This window comes from Arachis stenosperma, chromosome 9, assembly GCF_014773155.1.
Source record: "Arachis stenosperma cultivar V10309 chromosome 9, arast.V10309.gnm1.PFL2, whole genome shotgun sequence".
NCBI lineage: Eukaryota > Viridiplantae > Streptophyta > Magnoliopsida > Fabales > Fabaceae > Arachis > Arachis stenosperma.
Window position 1 is genome coordinate 27,161,788 of NC_080385.1, and position 24,366 is coordinate 27,186,153.

Below are 24,366 nucleotides of genomic sequence, written 5' to 3' on the forward strand. Positions count from 1 at the left end.
GTTAATGGCATTTAATAAGTAGCTTGGTATTGTTGTTAGAATAATTTTTGGTAATCATATATTGGGAATAGGAGGCCTTGAGGTTATTAATTTTATGCCCTTGGACTTGCTTATGATGGATTGTGTTGGTGTTGGTATAGATTGATGGTTTAATGCATGTATGAGAGTTGATGATGGCATTAATGGATTGGTAATAGGTTGATGGAATATTGTGTGTGAAAGGTTGATATTGCATAAGTGGAATGGTAATTGTGAAGTGTTGTTCATATATATTCACATATGATTTATGCTAAACGCAATCTAAGAGTATGGCTTATTGGATTGGTTAAAAATAGCTTGAAATGGCTGTTGATGAGGTAGAAATGGAGGTGTTAGCAAATGTATGTGTTATAGGTAAGAAAGTTGTAAATGGTGGCTCTTATGAAGAAAACAAAGGCGTTAATGAAGTTTAATGTTAAGGTTTGATACTTGATGATGTATTGATGATAATTGCCATGGCTTATGAATAATGATTATGATTATGAAATGGCTTATGAATGATGTTATCTGAGATACGAGTTTCCCTGGGTAAAAACCGTGGCTCGCCACCACGTGTTCCAGGTTGATTCTCGATACTCTGTTAACCCTACGTCGTAAGGGCGACCGGGCGCACATAATTTCCCGGGTATGGATAGCCCCCATTGAGTGATTTTATGAAATATGAATGTGAACTCTATGCATAGACTCTTGGGGATGCGCGACGGGGGACAGTCTAAGGTTTTCGGACTTGTCGGGTTGGCTGGATAACCGACAGATGGGCCCCATCAGCCATAGGACAGGCATGCATCATATGCATTTGTTTGTTTTGATTGCTATGCATTTCCTGGGTTTGCCTAATTGATATATATTACATGCTATCTGTTATACTTGCTATTTGTGCTATCTGCTCATTACTTGTGCGTGACCTTGTTTGGTTGCTTGTCTCTGTTGCATTGTGAATGATGGAGGGATGGAGGAAAGGGAGTGTTAGATTAGGATTGAAAATGAAGGATTAACCACATGAACGTATTTCGGTTCGGTGGCTATTATGATTTAGGTTCGGTGATTATGGTGATTTCGGTTCGGTGGCTATTATGATTTAGGTTCGGTGGTTGTGGTGATTTCGGTTCAGTGGCTATTGTGATTTAGGTTCAATGCAAGTATGATTTTCGGTTCAGTGGTTTGCTGTTAGGTTAAGTTTGAACTTGAGTAAGTTAGGCAGATTTAGAATACCTACCCTTGTTTATGGCTTCTATTTTAGTGCTTAAGTTGGATAATTGAATAACGGAGTTCTAGTATTGCCTATGGCATTCTCAGGACCGTATTTCTTATGCGCGTGGCACTTTTACCATACTGAGAACCTCCGGTTCTCATTCCATATTGTATTGTTGTTTTTCAGATGCAGGTCGAGAGGCTCCTCGCTAGGCGTCTGGATTCTGGAAAGCGAAGTAGTTCTTGGGTGTATTTTGGGTTCTATTTGTATATATGTATGTATATGTGTAGCTTACTCTCCAAGTAACTTATGTATGCTGCTCCTCCTAGAGGTTGAGGGAGAGATAGGAGTTTACTTTGGTATTTTGGTATATTTCGGGGACACTTATGTATATTTATATGTATATATGTATCCTCCGGCCAGCCTTAGCTTCGCAGGCTGAGTCAGAGGCTAGTTATGCTGTTCCTTGGCTGTTCTTTATCCCTTCGTTTATTGTTCTATCATATTCCTATTAGGTTTCTTAGCACGCAAGTAATCCTATTCCTTGAGCGTTGCGCTTTTTATTTTGCGATTCTTGTTTACCCACTTTGTTTCAAGGCTCCTAGTATATTGATTTTCTTCAGTATTATATATATATTACTATTCTTAGAGGTCGTAATACCTTACTAACTCAGTCTTATGACTTAAGCATAAGATTAGGTATGGTAGGGTGTTACATTATGGTATCAGAGCGGTTCGTTCCTATAGAGCCTGAGGGACAGACTGATTATGCCTCTGGGCATTCTTTGGGTGTCTATACATGCTATTTAGGGTATCTAACTGATATACGAGGCATGAATGCTCATGAGCATGCATTTGGGACTTAAAGCACTAAACTAGAGATATTGAGACTGATCACCTTGATATCACTTGTTTAGAGTGAACAGAAACCAAATGGCATCTCGTGGGCGCGGTCGTGAGCGTAAGCAAGGCCGAGGACGGAGAGCTGATGAGGTGACTATACCGGTAGGTAGTTTAATCGATATCGTGACCGTAGTGACGAGTGTTGTTGCTGCCGTTGGCGCTGTTGCTGCTGCGACCATCCGAGTGATGGATGGGATGCAACCACAAGCTGGAACTGGCAACAATGATGATAATGAATATGAAGGTGGACATAATGCTCCAAATACATGGGTGCCAGCGGGTTATCCAGAGCAAGTTAACACGGGTCAAACAACGGGAGAAAGCTCAAGGAGAACTGAGGTAGCAAGGAATAATCGCCAGGAACCCTTCGCAAAGAAAAAGGGAAAAATTACACCTAGGAGCCAAAATTTCAAGAAGAATCATTTTGTCGCTTCACATTCTCAGTGCCGGAACAATGACCGAAGGAACGATAATCGTTCGGACCCGAATTCAGAAGGGCAAACTAGTGCTCAACCGGGTGACTTAAGGTGCTCAAGTTGCAAGAGGTACCATCCAAACAGACCATGCAGGGCCGGACTAGGCGTATGTTATAAGTGCGGGAGGCCAGGGCATATGTCTTGGAATTGTTCGTACAGAGGAAGCCGGGATGCAACCGAACCTGATTTTCAAACGCGAGGTAATTATGAACCAACAGTTGAATTTTTAATTTCCTTGCCTACCATTGATATGTAATATTCCTTCGTGACGCATGACGAGTTTCAGTAATTATGAGGTCCAAGTCGATGATTAGTCGAAAACTATTGGTTGTTGAGACGGAGTAACATTTAGCTAACTTAGAGGAGTAGTTAGGCTTGTGAAGGTTAATGATCAAGTGATGTAGTGGAAGCAGGTTAGACCGTATCATGGAAGCAGGTTGGACTATATCTAAGGAATCAGGAGTGTTGAGGGCTATGCGGAGTTATTGTTCAGAATCCAGTAACGGCAAAACTTTGAGGGAAAGGAATAGAGCGAACTCAATCTTTAGCTATTAATTGTTAAGAGGTAAGTGAAGATGAAACAAATCCCTATACGAGAGAGTTTCTAAGACAATTCTGGAAGGTGTGTCAGAACTTCTATTTCAGAGAGAAAGCGTGTTTGCGATAGGCTTAGTACCGGAAGCCGAATTAACTTCAATCGCACCACAAGCAAAGACATCATCATAATCGGTAGAATTTAGGATTGAGTGGAAGGGAGTACTAGAAGAGGGAATCACCTAACAAACTATTTCTTTGTGGGAAGCATCGGTTATGCTAGAGAAGAAAGAAGAGAACGGTAGGAAACCTTATGCAGAGAGAGTGTGCTAACGAACCTTCGCGACTCGATCTAATCCTTCTTTTGAAACCTACATTGACATTAGATCCGGAGCTTTTCCTGAATAGCTTGACTACCTTTCTAACTTTACTCCTTGTGCACATGAATATTGTTTCTTCCAGGATGAGTCTGAGCTTGTCTTGGTATAAACGCGTAATCCTTGAATCTTGTACCCTCGCTATGACTAGAGTTGCCTTGTTCGCAAACCATGTTCTTCAGAATCAGCTGAAATTTCTTTGACTCTATACGCTCTATTATCTCTACCAAGGATCTTTAATTTGAACTCTTTTCTTGAGATGCACCTAGGTTCTTCTCCTTGTGCATTTCATTATTTCGGTATAATCCTGATTAACCGTGTACAAGATTTTCTTTTTAATCCTTACAAACACCGTTTGTAATGCTCATTCATTTTTGAGCTTAATGTCCTTTTGAAAGTTAACTCGAGCCTATATTAGTATCATGTATAAAATATAGCTGCAACTATTGAGATGTTGATTCCTTAAGAGCAAGACTTTTGGATACGAAAAATGAAGCAGGTAAGCATGCGCCGCCAAAAAGAGTTTTGGAGCATTAATTTCTTGCAGACTACAAAACCTATGATTAGTTTAACACGCTAGAAAATACACCGGTTACATGGATACCCGAATATGAAGAGAGCTTCCAACCTCCAAGAGAAGGATTAACCCCAAATCCAATAATCAGGATACTCGAACTTATTTAACAACTCGGAATTAGTGCGATACATTACCAGAGGGGTTTAGTATACGTGTAAATACAACATCGTAAAGTGGTAACAGATGCCCTGAGTAAGAAGTTTTTGGGGAAATGCTTGGATATAAATTTCGGAGAAGGGAAGGCTAGATAAGCTGGAACTTTAATTTGGATATTAAGGGTATAGATAAAGGAGTCAAACTAAATCTATTGCGGTTTTAAAACATAGCAAAGATGAAATGCAGGAAGCGTGAGGGGACGATAAAGACCTACCGAGGATGTCGAAGTCTGGCAAACGAAAGGGAACTAAGAAAGGATTTATATGTTTGATGTCGAAATAGAGATCGTAGAGTCAAGGACTTAAGGAGTGCAATAACAGTGATAAGGAGCTACTAAGAGAACCGAATCCGGCTGAATCAAGAAGACACCATGAGTGGGTTATGTGTCGAGATTAGGAGTTAGAGTGAGAAACTGTTGTCCGAAGAATACAAGAGAGGATTTTTGAAGTTACCTTGGGGGTTTCTAAGACGTATCACGAATTCAAGAAGATATTTTGAGCCGCCAGAAGTGAGGAACAGAGTGACGATCCATGTGATTACATGTTCGACGCATGAGAAAGAAAAGAAAGACCACCAGAAGCCATGCGAATGTTACAACTGTCGAAAATTCAGCATTAAAGGTAAAAGAGAATAACCATCGATTTCATAATAGGTTGCCGACGACTAGGACAAAAGGTGATACTGTTAGGGAACTATGGATCAAGTGACCAGGCCCGTTTTGCCCATCGGAGTAAACCACTTCTTGGGAATATCAAAGAGACTATACAGGGAGAAGGTGAGACTTCACAGTATGTTAAACACATTTGAATTAACCGAAAACTGGAATACCAAACGTCTTAGTTCCTGAGTTTGACAGCCGAAACAACGAAGGAAGAGTGACACAAATCTAAGTTAGAATTCTCACTATGAAAGCCGACAAAAGAGTTAAGCAGATCTAAGAAGAAGACTTCTCAAGTTGGAAGGAAGATGATACCTATTTCTGAAGATCACTTCGACGAAATAGGATCGGATGATTAAGCAAAAACTAAAAAGCTAAATTCCCATCACATCGGACCAATGGCGTATAGGATCGCTTTCCTATCACAATGTTCGAACCTGCATGATGTGTTTCACATATTACAGCTTCATAAATACATTTTCGACCCAGTTATGTCCTACAACCAGAATCAGTTCAAGTAAGAGAAGGTCTGACGCTTCCAGTAACTCTGGTTAGGATTGATGATACTAGCATTAAACGTTTATGCGGGAGAGAGGTTTTCTTAGTGAAAGTAGCTTGGTATTGAAGAATACACCTAGAAGCTTGAGACAGAGATGCGGAAGGACTACCCACACCTCTATTCAGGTAGCGCACTCTGAATTTTGAGGACAAAATTCCTAATTAGGTGGGTAGGATGTAAACCCCGCTAAAATCGGTATATAATTAGTCAATAAATCGAATTTTCAATAGGAAAATTAAATACGCAAAACTGATATCAAAATAGGAAAGAGCTTGTTGAAACGAGAATTTTGATACCAATTTCGAAAAGTTTGGCCCAAGATTGGGCCGGATGGGCCGAACTGGTTGAACCGGACCCAAAATGGGCCCAAGGCCCAACCAAACCCAATCCATTAAAGAGGCACAGCTTCTTATTTCCCTTCTTCTTCATTATTCACGCTGGGAAACATTCTTAGGGGGAAGAAGAACACAAGCAAAAACCTAACCCTCACTTTAATTTCAAATCCATGTAACTTTTGATCCGGAGCTCCGATTGAAGAACCGTTTGCGACCACGCGTTCACCGTGACGAGCTCTATGAAACCCATGGAACAATTTGGTAGGTAACTCATTATTCCCTTCTCAGCCAGCTTCTCCTAATTTCGGAAATTTATGAACAATTAAGTTAAAAATTGTTCAATTCTTGTGTTCTAGGTTCAAGTTAGCTTCCGGAACTTGTGGGTTCAAGCTATTGAGCATATGGGTATGGTAAGAACACCCTAACCCTAGCTCAATCTTGTTTTAGTAATGGAGAACTGAAATTGGAATATGTATATGTATTAGGTGTAGATTAAGTGGGTATATATGCATTGGGAATATTTAGAGGCTTGTTGGTGATCAAAGCTTAGTTTGTGGCTGTTTTACTTGAGCTTGAAGAGGCTGTAATTTTGTGTTGAGAAGCTGCCTTGGGTGAATTAAGTGATCGGCCAAGGTATGGTTTAAGTTTCGCACGTTTAATATTTACGGTGTTGTGAAAACTTAGGCTAGAAGAACCATAGGATAAGTTGAATTGTTAATGGCATTTAATAAGTAGCTTGGTATTGTTGTTAGAATAATTTTTGGTAATCATATATTGGGAATAGGAGGCCTTGAGGTTATTAATTTTATGCCCTTGGACTTGCTTATGATGGATTGTGTTGGTGTTGGTATAGATTGATGGTTTAATGCATGTATGAGAGTTGATGATGGCATTAATGGATTGGTAATAGGTTGATGGAATATTGTGTGTGAAAGGTTGATATTGCATAAGTGGAATGGTAATTGTGAAGTGTTGTTCATATATATTCACATATGATTTATGCTAAACGCAATCTAAGAGTATGGCTTATTGGATTGGTTAAAAATAGCTTGAAATGGCTGTTGATGAGGTAGAAATGGAGGTGTTAGCAAATGTATGTGTTATAGGTAAGAAAGTTGTAAATGGTGGCTCTTATGAAGAAAACAAAGGCGTTAATGAAGTTTAATGTTAAGGTTTGATACTTGATGATGTATTGATGATAATTGCCATGGCTTATGAATAATGATTATGATTATGAAATGGCTTATGAATGATGTTATCTGAGATACGAGTTTCCCTGGGTAAAAACCGTGGCTCGCCACCACGTGTTCCAGGTTGATTCTCGATACTCTGTTAACCCTACGTCGTAAGGGCGACCGGGCGCACATAATTTCCCGGGTATGGATAGCCCCCATTGAGTGATTTTATGAAATATGAATGTGAACTCTATGCATAGACTCTTGGGGATGCGCGACGGGGGACAGTCTAAGGTTTTCGGACTTGTCGGGTTGGCTGGATAACCGACAGATGGGCCCCATCAGCCATAGGACAGGCATGCATCATATGCATTTGTTTGTATTGATTGCTATGCATTTCCTGGGTTTGCCTAATTGATATATATTACATGCTATCTGTTATACTTGCTATTTGTGCTATCTGCTCATTACTTGTGCGTGACCTTGTTTGGTTGCTTGTCTCTGTTGCATTGTGAATGATGGAGGGATGGAGGAAAGGGAGTGTTAGATTAGGATTGAAAATGAAGGATTAACCACATGAACGTATTTCGGTTCGGTGGCTATTATGATTTAGGTTCGGTGATTATGGTGATTTCGGTTCGGTGGCTATTATGATTTAGGTTCGGTGGTTGTGGTGATTTCGGTTCAGTGGCTATTGTGATTTAGGTTCAATGCAAGTATGATTTTCGGTTCAGTGGTTTGGTGTTAGGTTAAGCTTGAACTTGAGTAAGTTAGGCAGATTTAGAATACCTACCCCTGTTTATGGCTTCTGTTTAGTACTTAAGTTGGATAATTGAATAACGGAGTTCTAGGATTGCCTATGGCATTCTCAGGACCGTATTTCTTATGCGCGTGGCACTTTTACCATGCTGAGAACCTCCGGTTCTCATTCCATATTGTATTGTTGTTTTTCAGATGCAGGTCGAGAGGCTCCTCGCTAGGCGTCTGGATTCTGGAAAGCGAAGTAGTTCTTGGGTGTATTTTGGTTTCTATTTGTATATATGTATGTATATGTGTAGCTTACTCTCCAAGTAACTTATGTATGCTGCTCCTCTTAGAGGTTGAGGGAGAGATAGGAGTTTACTTTGGTATTTTGGTATATTTCGGGGACACTTATGTATATTTATATGTATATATGTATCCTCCGGCCAGCCTTAGCTTCGCAGGCTGAGTCAGAGGCTAGTTATGCTGTTCCTTGGCTGTTCTTTATCCCTTCGTTTATTGTTCTATCATATTCCTATTAGGTTTCTTAGCACGCAAGTAATCCTATTCCTTGAGCGTTGCGCTTTTTATTTTGCGATTCTTGTTTACCCACTTTGTTTCAAGGCTCCTAGTATATTGATTTTCTTCAGTATTATATATATATTACTATTCTTAGAGGTCGTAATACCTTACTAACTCAGTCTTATGACTTAAGCATAAGATTAGGTATGGTAGGGTGTTACAGTATCTCTAATGCATGATTTTAATTTCATTTCATTTTGGATCCTGCAAAGTGTCACATAAGTATTTGTGGAATCATATATCATAAAATTTAATTTGAAACTCAATGTAAAATTTATCACTCCAATACTTAGCCTCATTTTAATTTATACTTAAATTATTTTTATTTATTTCAAATAATTTTAATTAAATTGTAAAATTTTAACTAAAATAAAAATATAAAATTAGAAAATTAATAATTTTGTAGATGTGAAAATTGAGAATTTTGCGTATAGGATTGGGAGAAAATTATAATTTTATAAATAATTGAAAAAATAACTTACGATAAATTGATTTTGATTTATTTTTCTACCAAATAACTTAGTACTTTTAGGCTTATTTCAAACAATTTTTTCAAAAAATAATTATTTATAATTTTAGTTTTATTTTAAATAATTTTTTTCAAAAAAAATTATTTAATTATTTAAATTTTATTTTTAATTTTTTTCAAAAACAGTATTATGTAGTAATTTTAGTTTTATTCTAAATAATTCAAATTTTAGTTTAATTTTTACTTAAAATTATTAGCCTTGATTATTATTTAACGACTATAGTTAATATGCATTGTTAGGGTTTTTATATTTTAATTATTTATTGAAATGGTAAAATTAATATTATTAATTTTTAGCATATGTTTACTGATTTTAGGTTTATTTAAAATATTTAGTAAATTATCTTTTAGTTTAAATATTTAATTAATTAAAAAAGAAACAGCATCAGCATCAGTATCAGTGATTATCAATATATATTAATAACTAAGTTTTATTTATTTTTACCTTAAGTATTCGTTAAAAAAAATTTAGCTCCTGTAGCTACCATACTCAAAATCATACCCACATTTTTCACACACATTAAATTCATAATCATACTCACATTATGTACAGGAATATGCACAACCTTCTATATAGCCATGCGATTAGCTATACACTATGTGCTAGGCATACATGCTGATACTGATATTTTTTAAAAATAATATAATGCCTTTTTTACTTATATCAATATCGTTTTAAATAATTTTGATCATGAATCATACTTTAACACGTTTCTATTTCATGTTTCGACATAATAACAAAATTTTTTTTTCCATAAGTAAACCTTCTGTATTTAAACATTTTAAAAAATTATTTAATTGATTGTTAGTATATAGTGTAGACATATTGCCACACTTCTAATCTTTTTCAAAGTCTAACTGAAAACTGGAAAGTTGCATTATAGTTCATAAATATTTATAATTAATTCGCAAGTATCTTTGAGTTAAAGAAATCAAATATTTTAACAATAAGAGTATTATTAATAAAATGCAGATGCACTATAATACACCTACTTACCTCATAAATAAAAGTTGATATGTTAAAAGAGTTGATTTTTAGTTAGGTGAATATACTTAAAGAATTGAAAAATATTATACTGGTTAGATTATAGTAATCATTAAGATCTGTAGGTTACTATGTTAGCAAATATTTTTCAATTATAAAACTATTTTGGAATGAGGATGTTGATCTCCTATAAATATAACTTTATTTTTGTTCAGTTACTTACATACGTACACACATTGGTTTTATACAGTGTCACCATAAATGAGATAATGAATGGTCTTTTACTATAAGAACCAACCTAACAACTAATAGGCTAATCTTATTTAAGTTATTTTTAATGCTTTTTAAAGTATATATTTAATTTTAACATGATATCCTAGTTAATACACATGATATCCTAAGTTTAGATGCTAGATGGCCAAAAAATAATTACAATATAGGAATATTACATAAAAATTCTTATTCTCTTGATAAGCAAGTGACATACACCTCCTTATCACTAATCCTCCTTATCACTTACTATTTTGCTATATGTTTGGAGTCATTAATGTTCTTTCCAAAATTAATTTCAGTTTCTTCCAAATCAAATCCCTAACATCTCTCAATCACATTATTATCCATTAAAATACAATAATTCTCTACAAAAAATATGGAAATTAAATTAAAAAGTTTTAGCAACTTCTATTATACAACTTATATTTTACATATACACTATTAAAAAATAAAATATAAAATATAAACAAAAATTAAAAATAATTTATTAAAAATAATTATTAACTCGTGATATTAAAACCAATGAATAAGCATATATATGAATATTAAATAAAAATATTAAAATAATTAAAATCATGGTCTATTTGTGCACATATGAGATAATTTGAAAAATACAATAAGACGTATAGTTTAAAATTAAATAATATTAATTATAAAAAATTATTAATTATAAACATTATAGGTATGAAATTATAAATATTATGAATACAAATTATGGAATGTATTAACATGAAATTATGGATGTTATGTGTATGAATTTATAGATGTTATGTGTAAATTTATCAATTGAATAAATTAATTTAAGAATTTAGTATTTTTTTTAAATTCAATTATGGTAAAATTTAAAAAACATCTATGTTAACTTTATATTTACATATACAATAACTAAAAAATGATATGTGTATGGATGTAATATCTAATAAACATGAATTTAATTTTTAGATGTTATTTGTATGTAATTATGGATGTTATGTATATGTACGTATGAATGTTATGTGTATGAACTTAGTTAGTATACAATATAATTATAAATGCACATAAAAGCACAAAAAAAATTAAATCAGTTTATTACCATACCTCATCAAAGCTAGTGTGGTTTTTCATATTCTCGAGAATTGGTTGACTGTCAACAACCTCGTCGGGTGAGTCCGTCTTCAAATTCTTCATCAGCACCTTCTACCATAGGTACCATATTAAGGTCGAATTCAAATGCCATACTATTTACAACGATAAACACGACTTTTTGTAAAATTTCTTGACTTATACACTATTCTGCTTGCAATGGTATTATAGTCATGATTTTTGAATGATCATAATTAAATTAATGGAAGGTATATATTACAAAGAATCAAGTGCAAGTAAATGCTTTAACGGAAATAAAGAATTAATGATTTTTTTGTATTTTCATTGATTGATATTAAATGCCTTAAGGGAAACAAAGAATCAAGTGTAATTAATTCAATTAATGTATATTATCATTACCGTCCATTCTTATTATTATTATTAATATTTAATATATTCTTAAATATAAAAATTAAATTATAAAAGGAATATTAAGTATTGATTACAAGAATGCTTAATAGTAAGGAATATGATATTATAATTAATATCATTAATAAATAAAGTTGATAAGAATATGATAAGTGGAATGATAAGAGGGTGAGATAAAAAATAAAACTGTTATTAAGTGATATAAATGAAGTAAATTATAGAAACTTTTGGCTAATTATGGCTGAAAATTTGTTGTTACCAAACTTTTTCCTTTATTATTATTTTAGCTATAAACTCACTCCTTCTTAAATTAATTATATTTTTATTTAATAATAATTATAAATTTACTTATTTTTTCTTTTCATAATTTTGTAATATCTATTAATATTATTTTTTCAATAAATACTTATAGTATATAATAGTATAATAGGTATAAATTAATTAATAAATTATTAAAATTTAAAAATAATAGTTATTTTAATATAAAAACAAAATAAAATACTTATGATAAAGTAAAAATAATAATATATTTATTATTCTTGTTCCATATTGTTTTAGAATAGCTTGATTATTTTTAAAATGTTAGTGAATATATATTTTAAATTTTTTACTATTTTATATTCTTATTTACGTAGGACTAGATCAATCGGTTCAACCAGTGATCTACCGGTTGAACCAATAATCTAATAATTTAGTAGTTTAACCGATTTGATCATTGATTTGATTCGAACAACTATGCTAACAAGGCAACAACATTTTTCCTTGATTCGTTCAAAACTTCTTCTTGAATCCCACTCCCCATTACTTTGAAAAGCAAGTTTCTAACGTATTTTTGAGTATTTTATATTATTATTAGGTAGTTATTTAGCTTAGTTTATTAGTGTTTAAGTTGAAAGTAGAACCATAAGTAATTAGTTAGTGTTTTAAGCTAAAAGTAGAACCAAAATAAATGGCTAATAATTAAAAAAATAGAATTATTTAGTATTTTTAGACTTATTTCAAACAATTTTTTTCAAAAGACACAACTATTTAGTAATTTTAATTCTAAAAAATTTTAAATAGTTGAAATTTTAGTTTTATTTTAAATAAATTTTTAAAACAATATTATTTAGTAATTTTAAGCTTATTTCAAACCATTTTTTTCAAAAAACAATTATTTATAATTTTAGTTTTATTTTAAGTAATTTTTTTCCAAGAAAAATTATTTAGTTATTTTAGTTTTATTTTTAATTTTTTTTCAAAAACAATATTATGTAGTAATTTTAGTTTTCTTCTAAATAATTCAAATTTTAGTTTCATTTAATTAAAAAAAGAACAATATCAGTATCAGTATCAGTAATGATCAATATATATTATTAACTAAGTCTAGTTTATTTTTACTTTAAGTATTTGTTAAAAAAAATTTAGTTTATGTAACCACCATACTTAAAACTATACCCACCCACACCCATCAAATTTACAATTATACCTACATTATTCACATGAATATGCACAGCCTTCTATATAGCCATGCGGTCAGCCATACACTATGTGCGAGGTATACATGTTAACATTGATATTTTTTAAAATAATATAATACCTTTTTTACTGATATCGATATCATTTTAAATAATTTTGATCATGAATCATACTTTAACACGTTTCTATTTCATGTTTTGACATAGTGACGAAATTTTTCCTTCCATAAGTAGACCTTCTGTATATAAATATTTTAAAAAACTATTACTTTAATTGATTGTTAGCATATGGTGTGGACATATTGCTACACTTCTAATGTTTGTCAAAGTCTAACGAAGATTGGAAAGTTACAATATATTTCATAAATATTTATAATTAATTCGCAAGTATCTTTGAGTTAAAGAAATCAAATATTTCAACAATAAAAATACTATTAATACAATATGGATGCACTTCAATGCACCTGCTTATCTCGTAAATAAAAGTTAATATATTAAAAAAAGTTGATCTTTAGTTAGGTGAATATACTTAAAGAAATAAAAAATATTATATTGATTAGATTATAGTAATTATCATATTTGTAGCTTTTTATATCGACAAATATTTCTCAATTATAATACTATTTCGAAATGAGGATGTTGGTCTCTTATAAATATTACTCTATTTTTGTTCAGTTTTTTACACACTGGTTTTAATACACTTTCACCATGAATGAGAATCAAAATACCCAAGTACTACTCTTGACCTATTGCATTCTTATTTTGCTTGTTGTCCCAAGTGTAGTTGTTTCTGAGTGCACCTGTTATGAATCAAAAGAAGTCCAAGACAAAGGCAAGTTGCTGAAGTTAAAGATAGCAGCTCATGTATCCATTCTAATTGCCAGTATAATTAGTGTTTATATTCCATCTCTCGGCAAACTCATACCCGCTATAAGTCTAGAAAAAGACATCTTCCTCTTAATTAAGGTCTTTGCGGCAGGTGTTATACTGGCCACTGGATTTATTCATGTGTTGGCGGATGCGTTCGAGAATCTAATTTCGTCTTGTTTGCACGATCATCCCTGGGAAAATTTTCCTTTCACTGGATTTGTGGCCATGTGTACTAGTATGGGAACACTTATGGTTGATGCTTATGCCACTGCTTATTTTCAAAAATCACATTTTCAAGAGGCACAAGTAGAGACTTCCACAGATACAGAAAAAGATCTTCACCTCCACAAAACACATGGTCATGCACATGGCTTTGTTCCCAGTAAGTCTTCAGAGCTCCTTCGTCATCGCGTCATATCACAGGTAACTATATATGTGCAGTTTTATATTCTTTGATTTTATTGACTAGCAATAGAATTGCCAAACCACTCTAATTGATTTTGAAATTTTGATTTATAATAATAATTATTTTGAAAGAATTTGACTATAGGTGTTGGAGTTGGGGATGTTAGTTGTCCATTCTATGGTAATAGGAATCACCTTGGGAGCATCAATGAGTTCAGAAACAATAAGACCCCTGGTTGCAGCGTTGACATTCCGTCAGTTCTTTGAAGGTATCGGACTTGGAAGCTGCATAACTTAGGTACTACTTTAAATATTTAATTTATAATCACCTGTTTATATTACCATCCAAGATTAGTAACATTTAAAGGCTAAATTAGTGGTTATATGAAAATATATTATTAGCCGTGTGTTTTAAACTACAATAAAACTTTCTAAAGATTTTGTGGTTAGCAAATAAACTAAAGAATTAATTTTTTTTAATAAAATAAAGAAACCTTCAAAAATTATGATAAAATTGATTTCGGTGTTATGAGATTACGGTTAATGTGCTTCCAAAAAAGTAAACGAGCAAATAAAAGAGTAATACTTTAAATTAATTCTTAAAAAAATTTTAGTCGAATATTTTAGTTTTTAACAAATTTTAACTATTAAATTAGTTTTTAAATTTTTATTTTGTTAAATAAATTCAATTCTATTATTTTTTATATAAAAGATTTGATTTGAGAAGTTTATAAATTTTTAGAGACGGTTATATCTTTTATTAAACTATGATATAGAGATTAATTTATCTAATTTTTAATCAAAATTTATCTAATAAAATAAAAATTTAGAAACTGATTTAGTGGCTAAAATTTATTGAAAATAAATTACGCGACGAAAATTTTTTTGAAAATTAATTTGGAATATTACCCTAAAATAAAATAATAGGCTATGGACATTTATTTTTTTTTTGTAAAAACTTATATGTAACCCATTTGAAAACATAGAAAGATGGTTAGTCAGATTAGTATACTATTATTTGAAATCACACCCATTCAGGAAAAAGAAGATAATAAAATGGAGACATAAATTTATCTCGTTATAAGGAATGTTTAGAGACTTGCCGTGTTTGTTATAATTATTCAAATCAGTAAATAATTGAAAGTTATTATATTTAACTAACAGAAGTCCCCGCGCATACGTGTGGGTAATAGTAGTGTTTGGATGGTGTAACTACTTTGCTTAAAATATTGGATTGAATATTAATATTATATATAACATATATAATGGTCTTTTGACCGATTTGAACACAGATTAATAAGACATAATATAAATAAGATGTGAAACTAAAGAAAACACTAAAAAAAAAGAGCCATTGAATGTTTTAGTTGTGTTGTACTATATACCTCCTTTTAATAGGATTTGAAAATCATGTTGTACTAAATAAAGATCTATTTGTCAGAGCACAATATGGTTTTTACTCATGTTTTCTATTCTTAAAGCAGGAAAGTGCAACATACATTAATTGAAACAGTTTTAAACTTGTTCAAGTAATTAAAAGAGCAAAAAATATTAAAAAGTAAATTTCCTGATGCTGAAAGAATTTTTTCTTGTTTAATGATAGTAATTGTAGGTTTGTCGCTGTGGACCTGCATAGATTGCTGAAAAATATAAATAAATTTATTTTAATCAACTAACAGATGCACATGCATGATATAAATAGAATACTGTTTTAGTAGTTTGTTTTAAATGAGTAGTATATATTATTGTAATTGAGACTTTGATGAAAATTTAAAGTATATTGGAAGTGAAGTTTAGCAACATGGAATATTGATTATGGCAAAGAAGGTAAGGCAGATAATACTTGATTTCAAACATTATGCATCATGAAAAATCAGGATATTGATGAGGTAAATTGAAATATTAAAAGACGGAAGCATTGTTTCTTTTTTGATAAAGAGTACTTCATATAGTTAGAATGTGATAAAAAAAAAAGTTAACCATTTCAAAGCAAAATAAAATTCTGAGGTAGATCATTTATCCTTTCAAATTGTCTATGTTAGCATACATGGGGAGGCTTGATTGAGGAGTTGTTGCAAAATATAATTTTTTAAGTCACAGTAGTTGCGATAGTAATATAATAGCAATTTTAACAGTAATAGCAAAATGCTAATCATAATGGTAGAGTAGTGCATACCGGTATCATTTGAGAAATTTCTAAAAACTTGTTGGTACACCACATTTTGTGTTTCGGTTGAGTTGTTGGATTTCTCATGAGATATTACAATTTTTAATCCACTTTTGTTGCTATTCATAAGTGATGTGAAAATATAAATGATGTTTTAAATTTTTTTACTATTTTATCCAAATATTAAAAATCAAAAGAGTATTTTATTCTATATTAAATTATATTATATTATTTTCAAATACCAATAGTGCTCCTTTATTTTTACACTAATTAATAATTTAAATATAGTTTACATAATGTGCTAGTTTGGATAAGGAAAGAGTAATACATTTAAAAAAAATTTCAGTAGTAATAAAAGTGATTAATTCAAAAGTAATAGATTATATTGTTATTGGAAATTTTTATTATAAAATAGAAAGCATAAAATACTTTTTTTATATTTGTATCATGAAATTTTCAGTAATTGCTAACTTGCATAAAATTAAAATAATTAAATAGAACTATAATAGAAAAAAATATATAGAACAAAAAATAGTCTTATTAGATTAAAAAAAAGCTTTAGTTGCTTCATCATCAAATTATTAATTATTATTGTTTTTAGAATAAGATTTTGGTCATGAGTAGATTAAGTACTTTTATAGCCTCAAAGAAATACACCATCAAGAAGAAAGATTCAAATTAAAAATGATAAAAAAAAAATCATAACTACTAATAAAAAAGATATATATCCATTTACATCTTTTCTGTAAAAAAAATTCAACTTTTGACTGTTTTTTTTATATACTATTCTTTGATGTCATCTACTACAGCAACTAAACACTGACTTTAAAAGGACATTTTTCTTTAGACTTTCTCTAAAATTTTGGCTTTTGAAAATATGCTATTTTTCATGTATATTTTTGCCTTTTCTGTATTTGTCAATATATATTTTCATAGGAACAAATATGTAACTATCCTTTCATTCTATTATATCCTTCTTTGCTTTAAAAAAACTTAAATTTATGCGTCTATTCTACAATTAGCTAATAATTTTCTTAAATTTATGCGTCTATTCTACAATTAGCTAATAATTTTCACTGTAACATATTGAACATACAACAAAGTCAATACACACAATTTTATGATAACTTTTATATCCAATGTTAGCCAAAATAAATAAAAAAAATCAATAAAAAAATGACAATTACAAAATTTGAAACCGTATAAATTTTTTTAAAATAAGACATCAAACAAAAGTAGACAATTTAAATATAATCTTATTTATAGCAACATAACCTTTTTTAAGTATATAAAACTCAGTGCATGAATAATGTAATGGCATTTAAGATTTAGCTTTAGTGAAACATTCAAGTTAGCAATACAATGATACAGTCGTGTATATCTTCCTGGATGTGCATCAAAATTTATTCTTGTTTCCAAGCATAGCCTGAATTGTTTGAATTATTTGCTCAAACAAAGATTAAGTCTATTCAAGATCATTAATATTTAATGTGACTTAATGGCAACCATGATGACTGGTAACTGCCTAGTTTCTTTTCTATTCCAGCTCTTCCCAGTAAATATTGCTATTATTAAATGTAAATTGGGACAACGTCTTGAGAGTTGAGACGTTTTCCTTGTTATAATCCACTATCCGAGAAAGAATATGAAAACCATTGTGATACACGATTAGAATTACCTGCAAGATGCACAAAATGTTCATGTTTTATAATACCTAACATCTAAAATTATTAATATTGCACCAATAACATAAATAAAATTCCACACAATAATATAAAATCAACAAAAAGAAAAAACTACCTAATAAACATGACATAGAGAGTAGCAAGATATTGGTTTCTGTAGATAAGAATAAACAAATATATGAATATAAGAGGGAGAAACTTAAAAAATCTAATTTTATTATTTATTTATAATAGAAAATTACCTCTAATGTACTTTTTTTTTTGGAAATAACACTCATGGAATTCATCATCTCCTATAATGTTATAAAAATAAATCAATAACGAACAGATCTTCAAATCAAGCACTAAATATACTCAACTGAGTTTTTAAGAGTTTATCTTTAGTTATCAATATTTTTAGGTTGTAAACAAATCTTTTTCTATGTGCGGGGGTAGCATTGATATCTAAAAAAATTATAAGTCATATATATCAATAATATGTATTCAAAATGAGAAAGTGTTCTTTGAATACGTGAAATGTTTGGAAGAAAATAAAATATGCTACTGAATTAATAATTATAAAGAAGATGAATCAATTGGTTTATTTTGAAGAAATTTTACCTGAAATACATTGACTGCATTCTAAATTATTACCGCAATTGTTAGTAGAAACTTAATGAGAAGCAGAATTATTTGCTAAAGTGTTTGTGAAGAGTTGATATACCTTTCTGTTCTTAATGGCTTCAATCTTTGATTGATATGATCCTTTATAGTTGATGTTGATGAGGAAAGATTTCTAATAGTTGTGCAAGATACAATTAGAAGTTAACCACCCAAATGCATTTTCATGCATGAGACAATTTTGTGTAATTTTATTAAAATTGAAGGTTTTAAAACATGACTTTTAAAAGTATCTATAATAATTCATATGAAGATACATAATTATTTTTAAGTGATATTATTGAAATAGGAGAAATGTGTTAAATGCATATAACATTTTCAATTCATTTAAAATCTATATTATTTTAATATTAAAATTGATAGTTACATATAAATTAATCACTTTTTTATTATATAAAAGTTCAATATATGTTCTTACTATACTGATAGAAAAAAATTGTCTTTTTTTTTTTACAATTAACGTGTTGAAAAAGTAAAATAAGTGTCAATTTCTAAAAAAAAAAATAGAAACTAAAAAACAAAATAACTACTAATTAAATATCTTCTTTTAATTATTCCTTTTGGTATTGATTTTACTCATCTTATTTTTCCTAAACATGTGTAATTAGTAGGATCACCAATAAAATCATGATCAATAAAAAGATAAACTCAAGAGTGCATTTTGGTCTTTCAAAATGCATAATTTCAATATAATACCCTTTTTAAATTCAACTGTTAGATCTTTTATCTATAAAGATTAAAAATGTATATTTATTGGAATACTCATATCTAGATTTTTTATTGGTGTATTTTAGGGTTGTTCTTAAGAAAGATTTACAATTGAGATATGCTATTTCCATTTTGAGATATCATTTAATCCACTATTCTTTTGCAATAAAATAATACTATAAGGAAAAGAACGTAAGTAAACTTACTTTGAATGATTGGTGACAAAGACCTCCTTTGAACAATACAATCCATATTCTTTTGACTTCTATAGGTCTCATGTTCTTGTATAGAAGGAGGAATATTTTCTTTGGAAGCAACAATGGCAAAATCTGATGAGCATGTCAGATTAGGAAAGCAAGAGATTAAAAATTTTCAATTTATAATTTTATATGAATTAATTTATAAATATATAAAAAACTTGTATTGATTCAAGAAGGTTACCTTTTGTTTGTTTTTGTAGCAATTTCCTTTTTTTTTTCTCCACTTATCTCCCATCTTTTACTTGCATTCTCGGTGCTTTTCAAATTCATAAAGTGTCAACGAAGGCAAGTTGATTTTGTTTTACTTTTGGTTCTTATTAGTTTGTTATTACATAATTAGATAAAATTTGAAGAAGTCCTACAATTAATAACATATCCAAGATGCTCATGAAACACATGCAACAGTTCTGCAAAAGTCATTGAAATATTATTAGCAAAACTTAAAACTAAATACATCATCTAACTTCTGAAGCCATTAAAGTGCTGCCTCAAGACATATTACTTAATATTAATATAACATAACAAAAAAATATTGTTACTAATTTAAAGTATTAAGTAATTAAAGATAGACATAGCAACTTTTTCTTTTAAATATTCCTTGTTGAAAGGTTACCATATCTTCCTCAACTTAACATAGTCTTTTTGTTGCATAAATTTTTTATTTGAAAAAGGAATGCTTTTTTCATATCCTAATACAAAAGATTGTTATTCTACTTTTAGGTTCGCATTTAAGCTTAAAAAAAAGACTGGAAAGGACTTAACATCATCAACACATTCTATGTATCCACATATTTTTTTAGACGCCTAAATCAACAGTAACAACCTGCCCCTACTCCAATCTCCTTATTATTAGCTTCGCCTATTTTTCACTCTGAATCATCCTCCGTATTTGTGCAACGAACCACCCGGTGAATGTTGACAACACATACCATTGCATCACATACCCAAGTCATTCAGATTCTTTTATTTTTTCCAAGAAAGAAAAACTCAAGTTGAAACAAAATATAAATAAATAAATGCAGAAAAAAGGAACTTTTACATCATTAAATCACATGAAAAGTTGTAACTAACACCTACATATTTTCTCTTAACCATCCAATAAAATATAAATATTATCTAAAAAAAATTCATATAACTATATTAGATTTGAGGATGTTCCTCTGACTACTTACATATTTAAAGATGCTAGTGGGTACCAAACACTTGGAAATGAAGCCCTGCACTTTCTTCTGCAAAAATTAACAAATATTATTAGTATGATATAGCAAACTATGGAAAAAAAAGTGAAAATAATTAAAAAAGGGATACTTTTGGTAGAACAAAGGAGTTGGGATGGGCTTGTAACGAAAGAATATTTCCAGCTTCTTCACTTTTTATTTCACAAACTTTGCCCACAAATAATCAAAATTGAAAACTGGTTCACTTCTGTGTACAACAATTCTACAAATCAGATAAGCACACAACAAATAAAGAAATTCTTATAAGCCATTTTAAATTCCTAATTCATATATTTACTATTCCTAATAGCTAACACATAAAAGGATTGCTTCACGGATTTACAATGCAGGTCAATCACAACCTCGAATTCTCAATGTGTAAGAACTGACATAAGACACAAAAACGGTAAAAAATAAGCAATATAATTAACAAAAGACAAATACAATAAGCTATCCAACAATAAAATATTAGGAACAAATTTTATGGGCAGGTCAGAGTAAAGTATGATCTTGATACAAATGGCACAGTTGCTGTTTGAACCTCAACCCCAACTCCGCACCATCCTTTGCCAAAGGGGAGATAATGATAATAGCAATGAGACTCTCTTAATAGGCATGTTCATAACAAAGTTGAGGCACAACAAATCAAATAAAATCAAATTAGGAGTGGTTGAGAAATCATGAAACCTCATACGTGTAGATTGTCTTCAGTTCCTGAGATATTTCTGAAAACTCAATGAAGGAATACCATAGAAGAACCTACTGTCTCCAACATGTTGTGGCAGCTGAACACTAAAAGAATCTGTAGTAAAAGACATCATCAATCAAAGATGTAAGCACAGAGTGAACAAATGCGTAATTCATAGTTAGTCTAAAATAAATATAAAGAAAGGTGAGTTATACTATATGGATTGGAGCTTCACATCCTCCTTCAATAAGCTGCATTTACATAAAAAGCCATTACAATGAGAAATTCTATTTTAATAGGACATAAATTAAATCATTATGGCAAAGATATATCAGATGACTAAAACTTGAATCCACCAACTAGTCCTACTTGCAGAGCACCTTGAGTAACAGCGTCCATTAGCCCCAGTCCAACCCTTGACCATGAAGTGCAATCCAAAAGATTTGCAATCTGCATAGCAGACATACAAAATAGTAAATAATCATTATTTTCTTTTATAGAAAAAGATTTTATTAGAAAGAGAAATAAAAGAGATGAGACATCCTCATATAAATACAAAAACATATTATTAAAATCTAAAGGGATAAGCCATGTATCAATGTTAGATTATCCTTTTCATTAGTTAGGAGAAAACACTAACGCAGGCCAGGAGCTTTTCATCATAGGGAAGCCAAAATGGTAATCCTAATGCCTATCCCAAATGAAATCACATTTGAAAGGACTCAATAAAATCCCTAGGGTTCTTTTCTATGTCATTAAAAACCTTTGCCAATATCACAGTAAATTGCCTAAGCCAAAAACTAATAATGTTTTTTAGAAAGCCAACTTACATTATTCACAGAAAGCAAGAAACAGGCATAAAGTTAGTTCTTCTGCTTAAACATAAAAATATCTACAATCAATATATTAAAGGAATATATAGTGAATTTGCCACTAATAAGAAGGGCCATAGTTATATGCTTATAGTCTTTCCTGATCTTGTGCTCAAATTTTAGTGCCACTTGAGAAATAAAAAGTAAAAATCAACTAAGCTCGAAGTCCATGTGATTATCTATTCGATTGAACATATCAAACTCATTTAGCTTTGCCATGACATTTATCTTTGCCTGTAGCTTTTCCAAATTTGACAGTGTGATTGACACTATCACATGGACCAACCTATGGATAGAAGAAACTTCTTATTTAAAACAACTACCAGTCTATCAATTATTTAGAAAATGCATCTCTTCTAAGCTCAAAGTGTGACTAAAATTAATCAGTATTGGTATAGATTTTTAGTTCTTCTTCATAGTATTGTGCTATCCTTTTCTTCTAACTTCTTTCTAAGTCAAATCCTAAAGACAGGTTTAAAAATGAATAACAATAATAATAACGAAAATTTTTGCACTGCAAAAGCAAAGGAATTAAACTCCACAAATAAATTCTAAAACAAAAAACGCCATATTTGGTACTTGCTATCAAACAGAGATCATTTTTTGAGAGCCAAAATATCATTTCTTTCTTTTAAAACTATTATGTCAAAATTTTTAGGTGTCTTGGGGAGGTCAAAACAATAGTATACTCATTATTATTTGGTGGCCAGTGCTCTTTTTTTCTTTTATTCCGTACATTCGCACATATCAATTGCTGAATTTGTTTTCTTTATTTTAAATCAACAATGATGAGAAGACTCAAAAAAGGAAATTTAGAAAACAATAGAAACCATGCAATAATCTAAATAAGGACCATTCTTGCCTTACAGGAAATTATACTACTTTCACCATTAATATAACAATTAAGAGACACTACCACCTTTGCCACTGCTAAATGATCAAACCTGGTTTGGTTTTGCTCTTTTGCTAAAACTATTTTATCATTTTTCTTATCATCACATTTGCTATGGCCTGTGGATAATGGGAACCACTCTCACTGCATACTACTACCACCTATGATTGTTATGTTATTATAATGAAATACTAATTTTGTTATAATATATATCATTGTTGTTATTAACAACTATCATCAACCATGTTTATTAAGCACACACCCATATTAGCCCCAAGAGATGTCAGCTTCGGTTTTGGTATTCAAGCAATGTAGAATGATAATAAACATGAATACGAAATCAGATGGAACCTGCAAGAATCCTATGTTTACCTATAATATATATCATTTACGAAACACTTTAAGCTGCAACTTGTTGGTATATGTGCAAAACCTAAACAGCAAAACAAAAACGATAAAAAAAAATAATGCTTGAAGCAATCAGCAAAAGAAAAGAACTCTAATGTTGAAAACCGAACAAAAAAATTAAATCCGAATAGATTAGCAAAGAAACATATTAATTAATATAAGAAAGGCCAAATGCATAATTATAATGTCTACTATAATAAAAATAATAAGTTCAAATTACACTAACACATCAACCCTCTCTACCTAAAGTAACCACTAACCAATAAAAAAATACTTATTAATACAAAAGCAAATAAACTAACCTTCAATTTCTCATGAGCTTCATTTATAAAATTTTTCTTGCATTCCTTTATTTGGTGAGTATAATTGAAAGAAGAGTAAGTAATTAAACTAATTATTATGTGTTTAGATAGAATGCTAAATTATAGAAAGTAGTAACAAAAGAGCACGCATTATCACTTTTTTAGATTAAAGAATATTGCTGCATTGTTACTT

The 24,366-nt window shown here is 30.5% G+C and overlaps 1 protein-coding gene across 1 annotated transcript; it reads left to right on the top strand.

Moving 5' to 3' along the window:
• Positions 1-13,747: 13,747 nt before the first annotated feature.
• On the top strand, positions 13,748-14,612 carry LOC130949308 (zinc transporter 1-like). Its single transcript, XM_057878065.1, has 2 exons — positions 13,748-14,332; positions 14,460-14,612. Exons 1-2 carry the CDS (start codon positions 13,748-13,750, stop codon positions 14,610-14,612), a joined length of 738 nt encoding a protein of 245 aa, XP_057734048.1.
• Positions 14,613-24,366: the final 9,754 nt, after the last annotated feature.

What these genes read in the sequence shown, in the direction of transcription:
- LOC130949308 (XM_057878065.1), top strand. Translation starts at nt 13,748, where the DNA reads ATGAATGAGAATCAAAATACCCAAGTACTACTCTTGACCTATTGCATT. An exon ending in GTCATCGCGTCATATCACAG is followed by an intron (nt 14,333 to 14,459) that starts GTAACTATATAT and finishes ATTTGACTATAG; the next exon opens with GTGTTGGAGTTGGGGATGTT.